Source organism: Tachysurus vachellii, chromosome 12, assembly GCF_030014155.1.
Source record: "Tachysurus vachellii isolate PV-2020 chromosome 12, HZAU_Pvac_v1, whole genome shotgun sequence".
In the NCBI taxonomy this organism is placed as follows: domain Eukaryota; kingdom Metazoa; phylum Chordata; class Actinopteri; order Siluriformes; family Bagridae; genus Tachysurus; species Tachysurus vachellii.
In genome coordinates this window covers 22,323,402-22,341,298 of record NC_083471.1, presented here as the reverse complement: position 1 = coordinate 22,341,298, position 17,897 = coordinate 22,323,402, and the positions used below count along the sequence as shown (strand labels likewise).

At 40.1% G+C, this 17,897-nt stretch overlaps 1 protein-coding gene across 2 annotated transcripts in view; it reads left to right on the top strand.

Annotated features, from left to right (window-relative positions):
* whrnb (whirlin b) overlaps positions 1-16,805 on the top strand; it is an 82,385-nt gene extending 65,580 nt beyond the window's left edge. For both annotated transcript variants that reach the window (XM_060884282.1, XM_060884281.1), the window contains 4 exons: positions 2,146-2,764; positions 4,069-4,241; positions 5,120-5,236; positions 13,987-16,805. In XM_060884282.1, coding sequence (XP_060740265.1) covers positions 2,146-2,764; positions 4,069-4,241; positions 5,120-5,236; positions 13,987-14,169 — 1,092 coding nt within the window. In that variant the 3' untranslated portion in view covers positions 14,170-16,805. The remainder of the gene's footprint in view (positions 1-2,145; positions 2,765-4,068; positions 4,242-5,119; positions 5,237-13,986) is intronic.
* Positions 16,806-17,897: the final 1,092 nt, after the last annotated feature.

Sequence of the window (17,897 nt, the reverse complement as noted above, 5' to 3'; positions counted from 1 at the left end):
GGATGGACGGATGCATGGATGGAAGAAAGGAAGGATGGATGTATAGATAGATGAATGCGTGGCTAGATGGAAGATTGGATAGATGGATGGATGGATGGATGGATGGATGGATGGATGGATGGATGGATGGGTGGATGGATGTATAGATGGATGAATGCGTGGCTGGATGGACGGATGCATGGATGGAAGAAAGGAAGGATGGATGGATGGATAGATAGATGAATGCATGGCTAGTTGGAAGAATGGATAAATGGATGGATGAATGAATGAATGGATGGATGGATGGATGGATGGATGGATGGATGGATGGATGGATGGATGGATGGATGGATGAATGAATGGATGGCTAGATGGCTGCCTGGCTGGATGGATGGATGGAGAGATGGATAAAATCTATATGTATTAGAACTACAACACAGTGTTGAATTGAAAACTTTACTAATAATTTGATGATCAGAAGGTGATTAAATATTCATTTGTTTTTGTTTTCTAGTGAAGACGTTCATGTCAGTAGAAAAAACTAAAGAATGCTTTCAGAGGAGTTTCTGTCTTAGACAAATCATTTGAAAAAGGTTTTACAGTCTCTGGTTTTGAGTGAGAATTATACATGTTTTATTCACCACTGGGTAATTGGAATGTTCCTGCGTGTTGCGTACATATAATTTAAGTGGTAACATGTCATAATACCTGTACAGTCGAGTAAAATACCTTCAGCACTGGAGGCTGGAATGCAAGTGTAATTTATAAAACAAATCACTGCTGAGAATCAGATTACAACATCAGCAAGCCTTCGACAAACAGCCATAACTTTATTATGTTGGCTTTGTAGAAGCTTAAGTTTAAGCTTTAAGCTTAGACAAAAAATTATCAAGAGTAACTCCTCCTAGGGCTTTCGAGCCACATGCACCAAATTCGGATATGTTGTAGACCCTGGTCTGAAGTTTGTTGCTATTACTTTTCTAAGCAATCCGATTTCCAGTACTTCTGGTACCGGGTCTCAAAATGGCCTTTTTTCCCATAGACTCCCATTATAAACTTTGGAGGTTTATAACTCGGCAAGCTTTCGAACTATCTACACCAAACTCGTCCAGCTCCTTTAGGGTGATACTCTGAACAAACTTTTAAATTGGTGTACCGACTGGTCTTTCGGTTGTGCCGCAGCCCCGCCCCCAAAATATGCAAAATCAAAAAATTTTTACAACATGGACATGTGATATATATCAAAACACTCAGAACAATGAGGGGAACTTCCTCACAGCTATTCTGATGACGTCACATGATGTCATGTGAAAACAAAAAACATTAGCACAACATGGACATTTGGCATATCAAAACACTCAGCCCAAGGAGGGGAATTGCGTCACAGGTTTTAGGATGACGTCACATGCTCGTCTCCCCTTGCCTCCAAATGTTTTGGCACCCTTGCGCTCCACTAGATTTCACAAGTTTTATGTCCATTTGCCTCTAAAAGTAACACTGACCCTTATGTCCACTTGCCTCCAAAAAGCACCGGCCTTTGCGAATACTTGCCTCGTCAAAGCCACCATCAAAGTTTGTTGCGACGAACTTTATAAATCTAGTTACTGATAATTTGCCTATACAGTAAATATTTTATTTTAGGTTACAATCTTTTCTGGACCTGTGCCTTTTTACGACCAGCGTAGGTGACTAGGTGCATGTGTACTGAGATTCTCAGCATTACCAGGAATATGTTTCAATCCTTAAAAAAGAAACCTTATGATCGAGAAATAGCGAGAGCGACATCTGTGAGTGGAATTTGCAATATATCACACCACAGAAGGTGGCGAATATACAAGATTGTATCTCTGATATAAAAAGTAATCAAGGAAAGCCAAGCAACTTTTGATCCTGAATTTAACCCCAAAGCAGATGACATGTGAAGGACAGTGTAACCATGGCAACAGTTAGTTAAGTCGGTAGGCAGAAATCCACACTAACATGGAACTGAGCTCAGAGTTTGCTGATTGACCGATAAATCCTGCTTGTCTCTGTGTGTCTCTGATGGTGTCTGCAATTTTGAAGTTCTTTTAAATGGTTTTTCTAGAATAAGAATATGAATATTGAATATTTAATACTATGAATATTTTCTTATTTCTTATATTCATTTTTGTGCTACCACTTCAGGATGAAGTGCAGCCTCGCATTGAGTCTCCACCTAATTTCAGACCACCACCTCCACCTGTACACGGAAGTCCGAAGATCCAGCTCAAGCGTCCCGCGTCTAAACTGTGCCAAACCAACCTGCTCTTTACACCACCCTGCAGGATGCACCAGGAAACTCATTCTCTTAACCACACCGAACCACACATCCACCCATCCTGCTCAGCTCACACTTCCCCATGCACTGTCCACCACAGCTCCTCCCCCTGTGTCTCCCATCGCTCTCCTCCTCCCTGCTCCCTCCATCGCTGCTCTCCGTGTTCTCTGCACCGTTCTGGATCCTCAGCTGCACCTATAGGCAAAGACCTCATCCAGTTTCTTATGAGCAAGCAGGTAGCCGTGTTGCCTCCCCATCCGGAATCTGCAGGCCGCTCGCGAGCTGCGACCCCCACCCCCGGCGGCTCCGCTCGCTCCTCTCCATCCCTCTCACCTTCTCTGCGTATACCTGCACCGCCACCATGCAGCCCAGAAAAACCAGAGGTCACCATTTCGGCACCCGATATGAGCCCCAGCATGAGTCATCACCTTAGAATCAACCCTGAGCAGGAGACTGTGGATGAGAAGATGCGGATCCAACCACGAGGTCAGAGCAACATTACACAAACATATTCACAGTATGTTTTTTCCCATATTTACAGATTTTAAATTATACCTAGGTTATTCTCTGGTGATGATGGCCTTCCTATTATTATGTTGGCTTTGTAGAAGCCAACATTCTGTTTTCCTATTAAAGCTTAGACAAAAATTTATCAAGAGTAACTCCTTCTAGGGCTTTTGAGCCACATGCACCAAATTCGATATGTTGTAGATCCTGGTCTGAAGTTTGTTGCTATTACTTTTCTAAGCAATCTGAGTACCGGTACTTTCGGTACCGGGTCTCAAGGTGGCTTTTTTTCCCCATAGACTCCCATTATAAACTTTGGAGGTTTATAACTCGGCAAGCTTTCGAACTATCTACACCAAACTCGTCCAGCTCCTTTAGGGTGATACTCTGAACAAAGTTGGTGTACCGACTGGCCTTTCGGTTGTCCCGCAGCCCCGCCCAAAAATATGCAAAATCAAAAAACTTTTTACAACATGGGCATGTGACATATCAAAACACTCAGAACAATGAGGGGAACTTCCTCACAGCTAATCTGATGACGTCACGTGACGTCACGTGACGTGAAAATTAAAAATTAGCACAACATGGACTTGTGACATATCAAAACACTCAGCCCAATATGGGGAACTTCCTCAAGAGTATTCGGATGACGTCACATGCTCGTCTCCACTTACCTCTAAATGTTTTGGCACCCTAGCTTTCTGTCTGCTTGCTTCCAAAAGTGACACTGACCCTTATGTCCACTCGCCTTCAAAAAGCACCGGCGAATACTTGCATCGTCAAAGCCAACATCAAAGTTTGTTGCGACAAACTTTACAAATCTAGTTACATATTTACATTTACATTTATGGAAATTGGCAAACACCCTTATCCAGAGCAAATTACATTTATCCCATTTATACAGCTGAGCGATAGAGGGTTGAGTACCAGGGGTGGTCCTGGTATTCAAGCTCACAACCTTCGAATTACTGTAGTAGCACCTTAACACCTTAACCACTGAGCTACCAGTTCCAGTTTCCCTTTAGTAATTAAAACGTAATATTATTTACCAAAGTAAACTTTTATAAATATTTTACACATAAAAAGGTATGTATTTACATTTGTGCGATATTTTTTGTGTGTTTATGGATATGTGAATGTATCCTTTGACATGAGTTTAATGTTTGCTTGCACTTATTTCTCTGAAGCTGTAGGTGTTTCACACAGTTTTGTAAGCTATCATTATAGGTACAGCTATTGAGTTATCTGTGTGTGTGTGTGTGTGTACATGTGTGTATTGTCAGGGGCTACTCTATCGCAGCTCTCAGACAGTGGACAGACGCTGAGCGAGGACAGTGGCGTGGACATAGCAGAGGCAGGGGGAATGTGCAAGGACAGCAGTCCTCGTCCTAGTAAAGTCGTATTCCAGAATGCATCAGGAGAGGCCCAGAGGGCAGAGAGAGCACCTTGTCACCAGGTGAGGATAATTATACGATAGCGATGACTTTAAAAACATCAGCATCATTACTACTACGATCCGTAATAATGCTGTAGTATAATAATTTTTAATTAATCTTATAGAATACGGTTAGTAATTATTTATTTATTCAAGTCTTCAAGTGTTTTAAGCATTTAAAACACATTTAAGCGGCGAAGACGCATTGGATGAGAAACCGAACTGTGTATTGGTCCAGTAAACTGCAATTACAAGAACTGCACCGATGCAGATGTCATATCATAGCAATCCATCAATAAAAGCACACACACACCTTGTACTCTCTGATTTTCGCTCTGCTCGGCGTCCCTGCGGATTGAAAAACGCGCTGAATCCACGCAGACTCAGTTCAGGGGAGGAGCCGAAACATGACGCAGCTTGTCGCCGCTTTAAATGTGTTTTTAAAGGGGACTGAAGCGATCAAAAAATAATTAATCAAATAATTGTTTAGGGGGGCTGAAGCCCCCCTAAAAAGGGCCTAGTGACGCCCCTGGTGATGAAAATGCGAAAGTGATTAACAAGTGAAATAATAGTAAATAATCCAGTACGCTAAATATATGTTTATATACTAAATTTAGATTTGGATATTTTAAATATTATAACCCCTCAATTTGCAGTCAGCCAGAGCAGCATGAGTATCCTTTTATCTGATTCCTCTCAAGATTTCTTCCTTATGTTATCTCAGAGATTGGGACATTAGCTATTGTTAATTATCAATTAAACTTGGACTGAATGTAGAAAAAGTGTCCAGATTAGCAGCTACTTGGTTACTAGGTGAGGGATCGGTGTTTGGGGGAACTTTAAACTTTAATCTGTATTAACGTGCTTTTCCTCTGTCTCGTCCTGTGTATGTGTTACAGTCTGTGCAGTCACGGCCTACGTTGGTACGTGTGTCCAAGAGCGCTAATACACTCGGCATCGCTGTGGAAGGTGGCGCCAACACTAGACAGCCTCTTCCTCGCATCACGACTATACAGGTGTGTATCAGTAGCACCACTAACATGGCTGAACAAACCTACATGTAAAAATAGGCTTTGTTTATGTGCAAAAACTGTGAGTGGTATCCAGAATAAAAGCATTGTATTTACAGCTGTAGAAAGGAAATTATTTATAATCACACTCTGTGGTATCACCCAGATGAGGATAGGTTCCCTTTGAGTCTTGGCCTTCTCAAGGTGTATGGTATGTTTACAGCATTTGGCAAACACCATTATGCAGATCAGCTAACATTTTTCTCTCATTTTATACATCTGAGCATTTGAGGAGTAAAGGCCTGGCTCCAGGGGCCAGCAGTGGTAGCTTGGAAAACGTGGGATTTGAACTCGTAACATTCAGATTGATAGACCAACACTTTAACCAATAGGCTACCACATTCCTATGGTTTCTTACACATAACGTCTCAGGGAGTTTTTCCCTTGCCACTGTTGCCTCTAGCTTGCTTATTAGTAATAATCCTAAATTTAATTTTAAACTTTGTACAGTAATCTTTGTTTTTAATTTTTCTGTAAAGCTGATTGAGACAAGGTCTGTAATATCCATGTTAAAATTGTTATTCTAATAATTGGATGTGCCTAATGGTTAAGGTGTTGGGCTACCAGTTGGGATCCCAGGTCCATCAAGCTGCCACAGCTGGACCCCTGTGCAAGGCCCTTAACCCTTGATTGCTCAGTTATATAAAATGTAAGTTGATCTGGATAAGGGTGTCTGTTATATGCCTTAAAATTAAATTTGTACAAATTGAATATTGCCATCTCCAAGGGAAACTCTTAAACTATTTTTAACTGTAACGACATGGGAAGCTGACCAGTAGAATCTATTTGCAGATTTATTAAGAACACAGCAAACAAAGTCCCAAACAGAAAGCAAGGTAGAGTCGATGAAACAGGCACAGTTTAAAACCGGAAGATTCTGAAACGCAAACTAGAAAATCTAGCAATCGGCGAAGGGTCAGTATACAGAAAATATCAGTAGCATAAACAAAGGTTTGGTATAGCAGTAGGAACACGTTTCTGCTGGCTTAAAAGTCCGTAAACTGGAACTTGTGGCATAATCCGGAAGCTAGAATTCCAGTGATGGCTCCCACTGACAGGCTTCCTTCCCTTCTACTAACTACAGTATAAACTATTCTTAGTGTATTTCAATTTATTTTCGTTTACTGTTTTTTACTTTTTTAAAAAAAAACCTGAACAATATGTGATAAGCGAAAGTTGAGATGGTTTTTAACTCCTAAATTCTAAGACAGCAGTAATGAGTCAAAAGCGTCTCGTTTAACCAACCATCAGACGACCGAGCTCAGCCGGAACGGCGCTATTAGACATTAAGTTCCTCTTAAAAAGCAATTTTCTGGTGGACACTTAAGCTGCGGGTCAGTGGAACAGCACTGCTCGTATAACTGCCTGTTAGCCAATTAGTCATGCGATTAATAGCCTGCAGATCATTTGTGCTACAGGCTCTTAACTGCTTTAGTATTAACTTTACTTCTTTGACCTCTGAAGTAATAGTCTTCTGCCTGCAGTCTCTTAAAAATCCTTTTTTACACTGTTGGGGATACTGTGATGATCATTTGCATTATTTTGTATTAGATGAATGAAGTATTAGATGGGAGTCTAAAATCTAATATCTATTTTTAGGGCTATTAGGGCAATTAATTATTAAGGTTGAGCAATGCGTTATATCATAAGAGGCCAAGATGGTATAAGAATAATGTGGAGGCAAACTATTCCACAAGCACTCAAACAGAGAAGCCGTTAGCCGCTAATCGTTTAATTCCATAATGCTTTATTGAATTCATGCAGTTTTTTCTGCTGATATCAAATATGGCATCAGAAAAGCTGTAACCCTTTAGTTCAATCTAAAAATCAGTTACAGTTCTGTTATATGTTATTTTTGTATAATGTGTATTCCGATAGGGGGCACGGTGGCTTAGTGGTTAGCACGTTCGCCTCACACCTCCAGGGTTGGGGGTTCGATTCCCGCCTCCGCCTTGTGTGTGTGGAGTTTGCATGTTCTCCCCGTGCCTCGGGGTTTTCCTCCGGGTACTCCGGTTTCCTCCCGAGGTCCAAAGACATGCATGGTAGGTTGATTGGCATCTCTGGAAAATTGTCCCTAGTGTGTGAGTGCATGAGTGAATGAGAGTGTGTGTGCCCTGCGATGGGTTGGCACTCCGTCCAGGGTGTATCCTGCCTTGATGCCCGATGGAGCCTACCCGATGACAGGCTCCCCGTGACCCGAGGATAAGCGGTAGAAAATGAGAGAGAGTGTATTCCGATTAGACAATGCTAGTAGTTAGCCTCGTAGCTTCTTATACGTTCTTAAACTTATAGTTTCTCTTCTGAAGGCATTTAGAAAAAGAAGAGTAAAAAAAGAAGAGAAGGCAAATGATCTACCTCCTTTATGTTTAGCAAACCCACGACTGGATTGTACATGTGCTTTGATGACGTGTTATGAATGTGTCAGTGAATCAAGCTGAAAAATATCAGCCCAGATTGGTATATTGGGGTGTTTCATTCTGTGTAATCTGTCACTGATCAACTACAGTGTGGACTAGACAGTAATCAGATCAAGCCTCAGTTCATTTACATTTACAGCATTTGGCAGATGCCCTTATCCAAAGCCACTTACATTTTTATCTCATTTTATACATGAGCAATTGAAGGTTACGGGCCTTGCTCAGGGGCCCAATAAAGTAATCCAATACTTTAATCCCTTAGCTACCACATCCCACTTCTTCATAGCATACTGTGTATTCTTCTTATGACTATTGGAGCTGCTCTTGCATTTGGTTCTACAAATGAATTCATACAAGTTATTTTTTAATGAAGGAAATAATAAGAAAAAATTAAGCCACCTTAAGACTTAAAAGAAAAAATCTTTTGGTAAAAAAAAAAAAGACAGCGGCGATACCCAGAGGGACTTTGTTGTCATATTTATACTAGTTGTCCCTGTGTTCCTGGTGATAAAATATGAAATATTCTGAAGTCAGGGACTGATGTACTGTGTATGAGAGGGAGAGAGAGAGAGAGAGAGAGAGAGAGAGAGACAGATAGAGAGAGAGAGTAATAGTCAGACAGACTGTGGATCATGGCTCTTCCCAGGCTAAAAGCAATTGCTGGAAAAAGTAAGTCATTAGCTGACGGCTTGAAATCAATCGAGTTTTATTTTTGATAAATATATACAGTCAAGCCCGAAATTATTCATACCCCTGGCAAATTCTGACTTAAAGTTACTTTTATTCAACCAGCAAGTTTTTTCTTGATTAGAAACGACACAGGCGTCTCCCAGAAGATAATAAGAGGCATCACTGTGGAAAAAATTATTACTCATCTTTTATTTCCATTTGAACAAAAAGTGGCACGTCCAAAATTATTCATACCCTTCTCAATAGTCAATAGAAAAGCCTTAATTGGCTATTACAGAAATCAAACGCTTGCTTTAATTGCTGACCAGCTTTTTGCATGTCTCCACTGGTATTTTTGCCTATTCATCTTTAGCGATGAGCTCCAACTCTTTCAGGTTGGAGGGTCTCCTTGCCATCACCCTGATCTTTAGCTCCATCCGCAGATTCTCAATCGGATTTAAGTCAGGACTCTGGCTGGGCCACTGAAAAACGTTAATGTTTTTGTCTGCTAACCATTTCTTCACCACTTTTGCTGTGTGCTTTGGGTCTTTGTTGTGCTGAAATGTCCACTGGTGCCCAAGGCCAAGTTTCTCTGCAGACTGCCTGATGTAGTTTTGAGAATTTTGATGTATTGCTCCTTAAAAAAACTTTAAGTCAGAATTTGCCAGGGTTATGAATATTTTCGGGCTTGACTGTATATAGAGAGAGGTGGTGATAGTTCTTACTCACTCACTTTCTACCGCTTATCCGAACTACCTCGGGTCACGGGGAGCCTGTGCCTATCTCAGGTGTCATCGGGCATCAAGGCAGGATACACCCTGGACGGAGTGCCAACCCATCGCAGGGCACACACACACACTCTCATTCACTCACGCAATCACACACTACGGACAATTTTCCAGAGATGCCAATCAACCTACCATGCATGTCTTTGGCCCGGGGGAGGAAACCAGAGTACCCAGAGGAAACCCCTGAGGCACGGGGAGAACATACAAACTCCACACACACAAGGCGGAGGTGGGAATCGAACCCCCAACCCTGGAGGTGTGAGTCGAACGTGCTAACCACTAAGCCACCCACGCTGGTTTTAGTTCTTTAAATGCCATATAACAAAGGAGTACAAAGGATTTAAATTTTTTTTAAACTGTAAAAATAATAAAATAAAACGAAAAAATTATCAAGCACTGAACTTCTTTACTTGTTTGTGAATTGTTCAATGTTTTTTTAAAGTTTCAAACCATTTTTAAAATGGATTTATTATTATTATTATTATTATTATTATTATTATTATTATTATTATCAAACTTGAAGAAGAAGAAAAAATTATAGATGAAAAAACCTTTTATACAAATGACAAAGCTTCAAGTTTAATGTGCCTAAAATAAAAAAATAAATAAACTAAAAGATTAGCATTACAATTAATCTGCTCTTTGATTACTGTGAGTTTCATCAGTGCCGAGTGTAGTGCTAAAGCCAATCGACAAGCTCTCATGGTGCCATTTTCCTGATTAGAACACAACACAGAAATGTAGCGCTGCTTGTTAAAGGCACTTGTTCACCCACTTATGTCGCATGTCAAAATCGAAAATGACGACATTGTGGGAAATTTGTCTCAAAAGTAAGTGAAATGTCTGGGCCATGAAGGTTAACGGATTGTTGAAAAGCTTTGGATGATTGGAGAGATGTGATAGCAGTGAAACACTTGCTATCTGTGATATACTAAATGAATTTATTTATTAATTGCAAATATTAGCTGAAGTAGATTGCTTTGCCTCTTCACAGCTCCAGGGTCCCCAGTTTAATCATGAGCTTGGGTTACGCCACATGGGGTAAAAACCGCATTTCAGTGTGGGTCAGATCTGCTCACATAAATTACTTATCCAGCTGCACAACACAATGTGCATAATATCAGGTGTGCTCTGACCTACAAAACTCCAGCGGTTGCTTACACATGCAAAAGTTTCTCTACCCTTACTGAGATGGCAGTTTGCAACTAATAAACGCTTAGAAAAAAAAAACATCATGAAAAATGGCCAGGACACAGTGATATACTGTATACAGGAGTAACTCTCTCTCTATGAGTAAAGCCTGGCACGTTTTAGATGACAGAAGAATGTACGAGAGACTATTTGCTAGTTAACAAGCATTGGAATACCCAGGAACAGGTGGAATATCCTAAAATCATGAACTGCCCAATTTGAATCTTCTCCAAGAACAATAGGTCCTACAAAAACTTGTCAAGGTCACTGCAGAGCAAAGTGATTTCACCAGGTCCAACACATCACAGATAAGTGTGAATGTGGTGGGATCCAGTCAGTAACACCTCCTCAAGGACGGTGCCTGAACAAGACTTGGAGGTGGATTGAAGACTCTTAGGATTTAAAGGCCTAGACCAGCCCAATCCCCTTCCAGATTTAGCCCCTTTACTGTTCTAATAAACTCTACTAGTCTGGGAAGGCTTTCTACTGGATTTTAGAGCAAGGCTGTGGGGATTTGTGTTCATTCAGCTACTAGAGAATAAGTGAGCTCAGACACTGATGGTGTAAGAGTGAGGAGGAGTGACAGGCAGTCGACATTTCAATTCAACCTACAAGTGTTTAGTGGGGTTGAGTCAAAGTCAGGGCTCTGTGCAAGGCAACAAATGGCATGGCAAACCATGGACCTTACTTTGTCTTACAGGATCATTGTTTTGGGCCTCTCCATTCCAGTGAAGAGAAATCTTAATAAATATAGCATACATGGGACTGATGGTCAGGCATTCACATGCTTTCAGTCATATAGTGTAACGAAATTGCTCCTAAGTGTGAATAGGTGTGTCATGAAGTCCTCTTGTTGGTGCTCATCACTTCACATGTTTATTTATTTATTTATTTAGGTCACCAATTTGGTCACCTACCCATTCCCAGCCACAGGTCAGCTCTCTCCAGTCAGCTACATGGGGCCAGCACATGCTTCTTCTGAGACACATGAAGCAAACCAAGCATATTTTTGTGAACTGCTTCATCATAGAACAGTGTAACCTACTTGGAGGAAAGCTCAATCTGCCCTCTTTCTCAAACACATCCTCATACATGCCTAATAATTTGCTAGTGTCACTCTTACCCCTTTTCCACCAAAAAGAACCGGGTGCTGGTTCAGAGCTAGCACTGGTGCTGGTTCAAAGTTGGTTCCACTGGTGAACCTTCTAAGAACTAGTTTGCCTTTCCACCGGCTAGAGAGCCGTCACAGAGCCGAGTCTGACGTCACTGTATACGTGTCACGTGTCCCGGCAACGTTAGTGCAGCAGCGGCGAACACAAACACATCTACAAAGTAAAGCATGTTGCTTTACTGTTAATGCTCATGGCTTTGTGAACCTACATTGACACCCAAACGCGGCGAATCCAACGTGTACGTGCAGCTCCATGTAATCTGTATAAACGGAGGTTGTTATCGAAAAAGTACATAACGTTATTTTATCATTAACACAGAAAAAAGTTAGCCTTAGCATGTAGCTAACTATTATGTGTGCTGATAATGTATCATATTGAGCTAAAGTAAAAGTGTATTAAACATTTGTATACTTAAGGTACATTATCAAATGCGCTAACTGTAGCCCCGCCCACAGCCCCGAACACAGCCCCGGACACAAGCGGTTCTTAAGTCTAGACCAGCAACGTTTTGGTGCTACTTAAGAACCACTTTTCCTGGTTCAGAGCCGGTGCTTTGGCTGTCGAAAAAGAAAGAACTGGTTCTAAATTAGGCTCTGGCTCCGAACCAGCACTCAAACTGCCTCGGTGGAAAAGGGGCATCTGATTGACTGAGGAAGGTATGGTGAATCTGTCCCACCCAGAGAACATGGCTGGTTTAGCTCCTTTGGCTCTTCAGATCCATGTGGCCTCTTTGGATTTGGACTCGTGATCTCTTGAAAATCAGTCTTGCTCATCTAATAATTTGTTTTGATTTCCTGCTACAAGCTTCCTTGTTTCCATTGACATGTCTGAGTCTTGTCTTTGCCCCTGACTTTGGTGTCACTTGTGATTTTGCCCAATTGTATCTTTGTCTTGTTGATTGTATGGTGCATTTCTGACCTTTGATTCTTGTATGACTTCCTGGTTTCAATCCATATTCACATATTCACTGAGTATCAGTGTTGTAATGTAAGGAGTACAAATACTTCGTTACCGTACTTAAGTAGAAATTTAACGTATCTGTGCTTTACTTCGCTATTTAAATTTGTCAGCTTTCACTTTTACTCCACTACATTTCCTAGATAAAATGTATACTTTTACTCCATTATATTTCCACTAAGCGTCTTCGTTACTCGTTACTACAAAATAAAATCAGAAGAAATGTGTGCGACTGCAATAAGGGAGGTTTGGTGAATCACTGCTCCTAGATTGCATTACGCTCCGCACGCTCTACGGAGAAGCACAGGTACGCGCAGCGTGCACGCGCAGTCAGAGCTGGAGGCGTTTATCTATAACGTTAATCGGCAGAAAGCCGCAAAGACGGCAACCAAAAGCAGTGAAATTTCACTATTCTTATTACCAGAGTTGATAGAACAAACAAAATATTAATGCAAACAATCCATTCAATACTAAATAAAAATAAAATTTATTGATTTGGTCTTTGTCTTGTGAATATTTTTTTATTAATGACTGCATTGGACACACTGTTTGTAGAAAACGCACACATACATGAACTGATCTGATTCAAGACTGGCATCATTACATCATGCATAATATTTTGGTGTCCACTTTTGCCATTTAATAATACCATAAATTTTGGCTTACTATGTAGTCATATAATATATAATATAAAACTCTTCTTGTTTTAAATTCTCACTGAGGGCTAAAACCCCCTAAAGATGAAACCCTAGAACCTGATCCTAGAACCTAGAATCCTGATCTTATGTCTACCGAAAATCACTGAAATTTTACTTTTTACTTTTACTTCAAATACTTAAGTACATTAAATATCAGAAAATGACTTTTGATACTTAAGTACAGTAAATATCAGATACTTTAAGACTTTTACTTGAGTAATATTCTAAAAGGTAACTTTCACTTCTACCAAAGTCTTTTTCTAGTACGATACTTGTACTTTTACTCAAGTATTGCTTTCTAGTACTTTATACAACACTGCATGTCTTTGGACCGGGGGAGGAAACCGGAGTACCCGGAGGAAACCCCTGAGGCACGGGGAGAACATGAAAACTCCACACACACAAGGTGGAGGCGGGAATCGAACCCCCAACCCTGGAGGTGTGAGGCAAACGTGCTAACCACTAAGCCACCGTGCCCCAATTATAAATATATGAAATGAAAAATATTATTATTATTATTATTATTATTATTATTATTATTATTATTATTATTATTATTATTATTATTATTATTATTAGTCTTATTATTATTATTCTTAGCTGTAGTAGCAGTAGTAGTAGTATTAGTAGTATTAATACTGGAAAATGTTCATTTTAAAATAAAAAAAATTGGGACATTGTAAATCAAACAAATAAATAGAAATTATACATTAAACCTGTTTTTGAAGTTTTAAAGATTTAAAGTACTGTAGCATCTGTAATTTCAGTTCTCTCTCTCTCTCTCTCTCTCTCTCTCTCTCTCAGAAAGGAGGCTCAGCTCATCTATGTGGGCAGTTGCGGGTAGGTCAGGTGATCCTGGAGGTCAACGGCATGTCTCTCAAAGGCATGGAGCACCGAGATGCCGCACGTGTCATTGCGGAGGCCTTTAAGACCAAAGAAAAGGACTACATTGACTTCCTGATTGCCGACTTTAATGTTGCTCTATAAAAGGTTACAGAAACATAGCATAAAGAGAAGCAGACATTGCACCTTAATGAACTTGGACACAGGTGGACAGTAAGCACATATACAGAAGGATTTGGCCAAGCTGGAGTCCCATAAGTGAGAAATGTCCTTCATCTTCCCCGATCATATTGCCTGCTTATTATCCAGACTTCACAGGGTCACAGAAATGAGGTCCTGCTTTGCTTTCATTCTGTATTTGTGTCCCACCAGGCATCTGGGATCTGTGCATGTTTATGAGGTAGGATATGATAATGAGACAAGTGCTGAGGTTTTAGGTTGATTATTAAAATCCATCTTGTCAAGCAGCAGGAAAATGAAAGCTTGAAATGACTTGTCTCTGCCCCATGCTCAAGGACATCCCAGTGCAGGCCAGAGATAGATGGAGAGAGCTAATGGATAGTGCTTAAAATCCACTTTGTCTGAGCATGAGCAATATGGGTGGCTGGTGGCTTGCCCTCATTTCACTCTCTGTCCCATATTTTAAATAATGATGGGGAGTTTATAGCACTTTGGATGCTGCTGTCTGTTTGGCAAAACAGCGCTAGGCATAAGAAAAGCTGAAGAAGACTGTTAGATTGAAAATCCTTTCTCGTCCAGCTCCAGAAACTAATCTGATGCACAAATCGCACATCATGACCTAATTATTTGTCATGCTCTAGATACTTAAAGGAGCATTTTGTCTACTTCAATTGTAATATAAGCATTGTCAGACCTTTACCTTTCAACCAACCTGGACCATGGGGTACAATTATATATGATAAGATGCAGGTTTTATGGATTCCTGCCTGTGCAGCTATGTTGTAGCTGGGTGCTGAACTTATTTCTAGGCAGATAATGATCTGAAATGAAGAAACTATCCAGATCTATTGCATAGAAAAACTTGGCAAAAATGTGTTTTTCTGATGCATCTTTGAAAATGTTATAGTAATATAGTTATTTAATATAGTATCAAATTTCCCCAACAACATTCTTCAGAGTTTAATATTACTCCATCAGAGCGCATAGTGGTGAGTTTAAATGATTCTTATCCTCAATAGAGTAAAGTATCTATTGAGTCTCTAATCTCTCTTGGGTGATTTTACATTCTCAGTGCATAACATATCTTGGAGGTGACAATCTGGGAGATTATCTGGGAGGTGGCAATCTGAGAGATTATCTAGGATGTGATAATCTGGGAGATTATTTTGGAGGTGGTAATCTGAGAGATTTTTTAGGAGGTGATAATCTGGGAGATTATCTGGGAGGTGGCAATCTGAGAGATTATCTAGGATGTGATAATCTGGGAGATTATTTAGGAGGTGGTAATCTGAGAGATTATCTGGTGATAATCTGGGAGATTATCTGTTTGGTGATAATCTGGGAGATTATCTGTTTGGTGTAAATCTGGGAGATTATCTAGGAGGTGATAATCTGGGAGATTATTTAGGGGTGGTAATCTGAGAGATTTTCTAGGCGGTGATAATCTGGGAGATTATCTAGGCGGTGATAATCTGGGAGATTATCTAGGAGGTGATAATCTGGGAGATTATCTGAGAGGTGATAATCTGGGAGATTCTCCAAGAGGTTGTGTGTATAGTTTGGTGAGAATGGGAAAGTGGGTGAACGAGACGAGGTGGGAATTTTATAGCCATTAAATAAGAAAACAAGTGGACAGGGTGTGTGGCAGCCTAGTGGTTAAGGTGTTGGGATACCAATTGGAAGATTGTGAGTTTGATCCCAGGTCCATCAAGCTGCCACTGTCAGTTGTATAAGATAATGAACGGATAAGGGCATCTGCCAAATGCTGGAAATGTAAATGTACAGCAAAAACAGTAAAGAGCCCTGGCAGTACTCTATTAGTCTGTTAGCATGAATACGTCTTCTATTTTAATTTACAAATAATATTTTGAATACGCTGGCACTACACAGCAATCAGACAAAAATATGGGCTGTTCATTCAGCAGTAAATGAACAAAAAGTATTAAGAGAAAACCTTTTATTTGATTTCTCCCTCTCTTCACCTCTTCACCTATGTAGTCTGTGCTCCTGTTTATCTCTAACAATCATCCATTAGCCACAAAGGCTTTGCCATGCTGCTCAAAATGATGACAGATCTATTTTTAGAACGGTTTCTGATGAGATGATTATTTAGGAGGATGTTTAGGATATAAATGTTTATATAAATATTTTTGACATCAGATGTATAATTCTCTTAGAATAATGATATAATTTTGTTTATATCTGTGCATGTCATATCCCCTAAATAGCCCTATATAAACATGCAGAGCATAATCAAATCTCTCTCTCTCTCTCTCTCTCTCTCTCGCTCTCATTTTCTTTATCTCTCTCTCCCTCACTTTCTCTCACATTTTCTCTATTTCTCTTTCTCTCTCTCTCTCACTCTCACACACTCTCTCTCTCTCTCTCTCTCTCTCTCTCTCTCTCTCTCTCTCTCTCTCTCTCTCTCAGATATAATGACCTTAATCCTTAATTATGTCTTTTATATTTACAGGGTCGATATCATGTTATGATATCATTATTCGATAGCTTTATCAAAACATGATCCTGGTTCATGGGTGTAATTAAAACATTATCTAATAGGGTAGAACTGTTTCATCATGCATTGTGCAATCTGTTTACTAAACGATCTCATGTTTGGTTTGGTTTTTTTTTTCCACTGTTTGACTCAAACTAAAAAGAAGGTGAGTAAAATAGTTCATTCAGAGCACAGAGCTGTTTTGTGGGATGTAGGTGACGTTCTAACTGGTTTGGCTTTCAGAATATTAAGCTTTAGTTTCTGATCTGGCAAGCACTAATAAGTACGCAGTTAGATTCAGTATTCTACTGTTGCTTGAAATGTTCATGAATTATGACATTTTGCAAACATGAATTAAAGGATTTAATACCAAACCAACTGAGGTTTAGTGATGTACAATAATAATAATAATTATTATTATACATTTATATTAATAATAATAAATCCATGCACCTCATGTGGATGGTCTCAAGTTCGATGACAAGGATAAAGCACTTGCTCAGAGTTAGTTTGCAGTAAGTGAGTGAGCAGTGAGTGATTATGTGGGGGTGGAATCTTAAGCGTTTCTGTTCAGGTCAGGATGGGTTTTATGGCGCCACCATGTGTCTACATGTTGGTAAGAGTGAATGTACAGTACAATGCTTATTTCCACCGAGCAGACCCAAAGAAATGAAGTTTAATGAATGAATGAATTGTGGCAGGGAAGCCTTTATTATCGCCACATATACATTAAAGCACAGTGGAATTCTTTTCTTCACATATCCCAATTGAGGAGGTTGGGGTCGGAGCGCAGGGGCAGCTATGTAGCAGGCCCCGTGAGCAGGTAGGGGTATGGGCAGGGAGGGTTCACGGCAATAAGGCCAAAAAGGGCCAATAAACACACACAAACAAGAGAGAGAGAGAGAGAGAGAGAGAGAGAGAGAGAGAGAGATGTGTTTTAATTGATGCCTAACCCTAATGTCAGGCAGACCTTAATCCAAGAGCCCTAACCTATAGCTCAGCCCCTTCCCAGACACCCAGTCTTAAGCTTTAACAGATCCTCAGTCCTAGTGACAGATCTAGGAAAAGTCTAACCAAACCTCCAAACAAAAATGTACTTGTTCCTTTTCATTTCTGAAAATAATACATTTCATTCATAGTTTCTTCTCATTATGCGCAACTTTACTGCTCAGAAACAAATAAAGACACATCCATA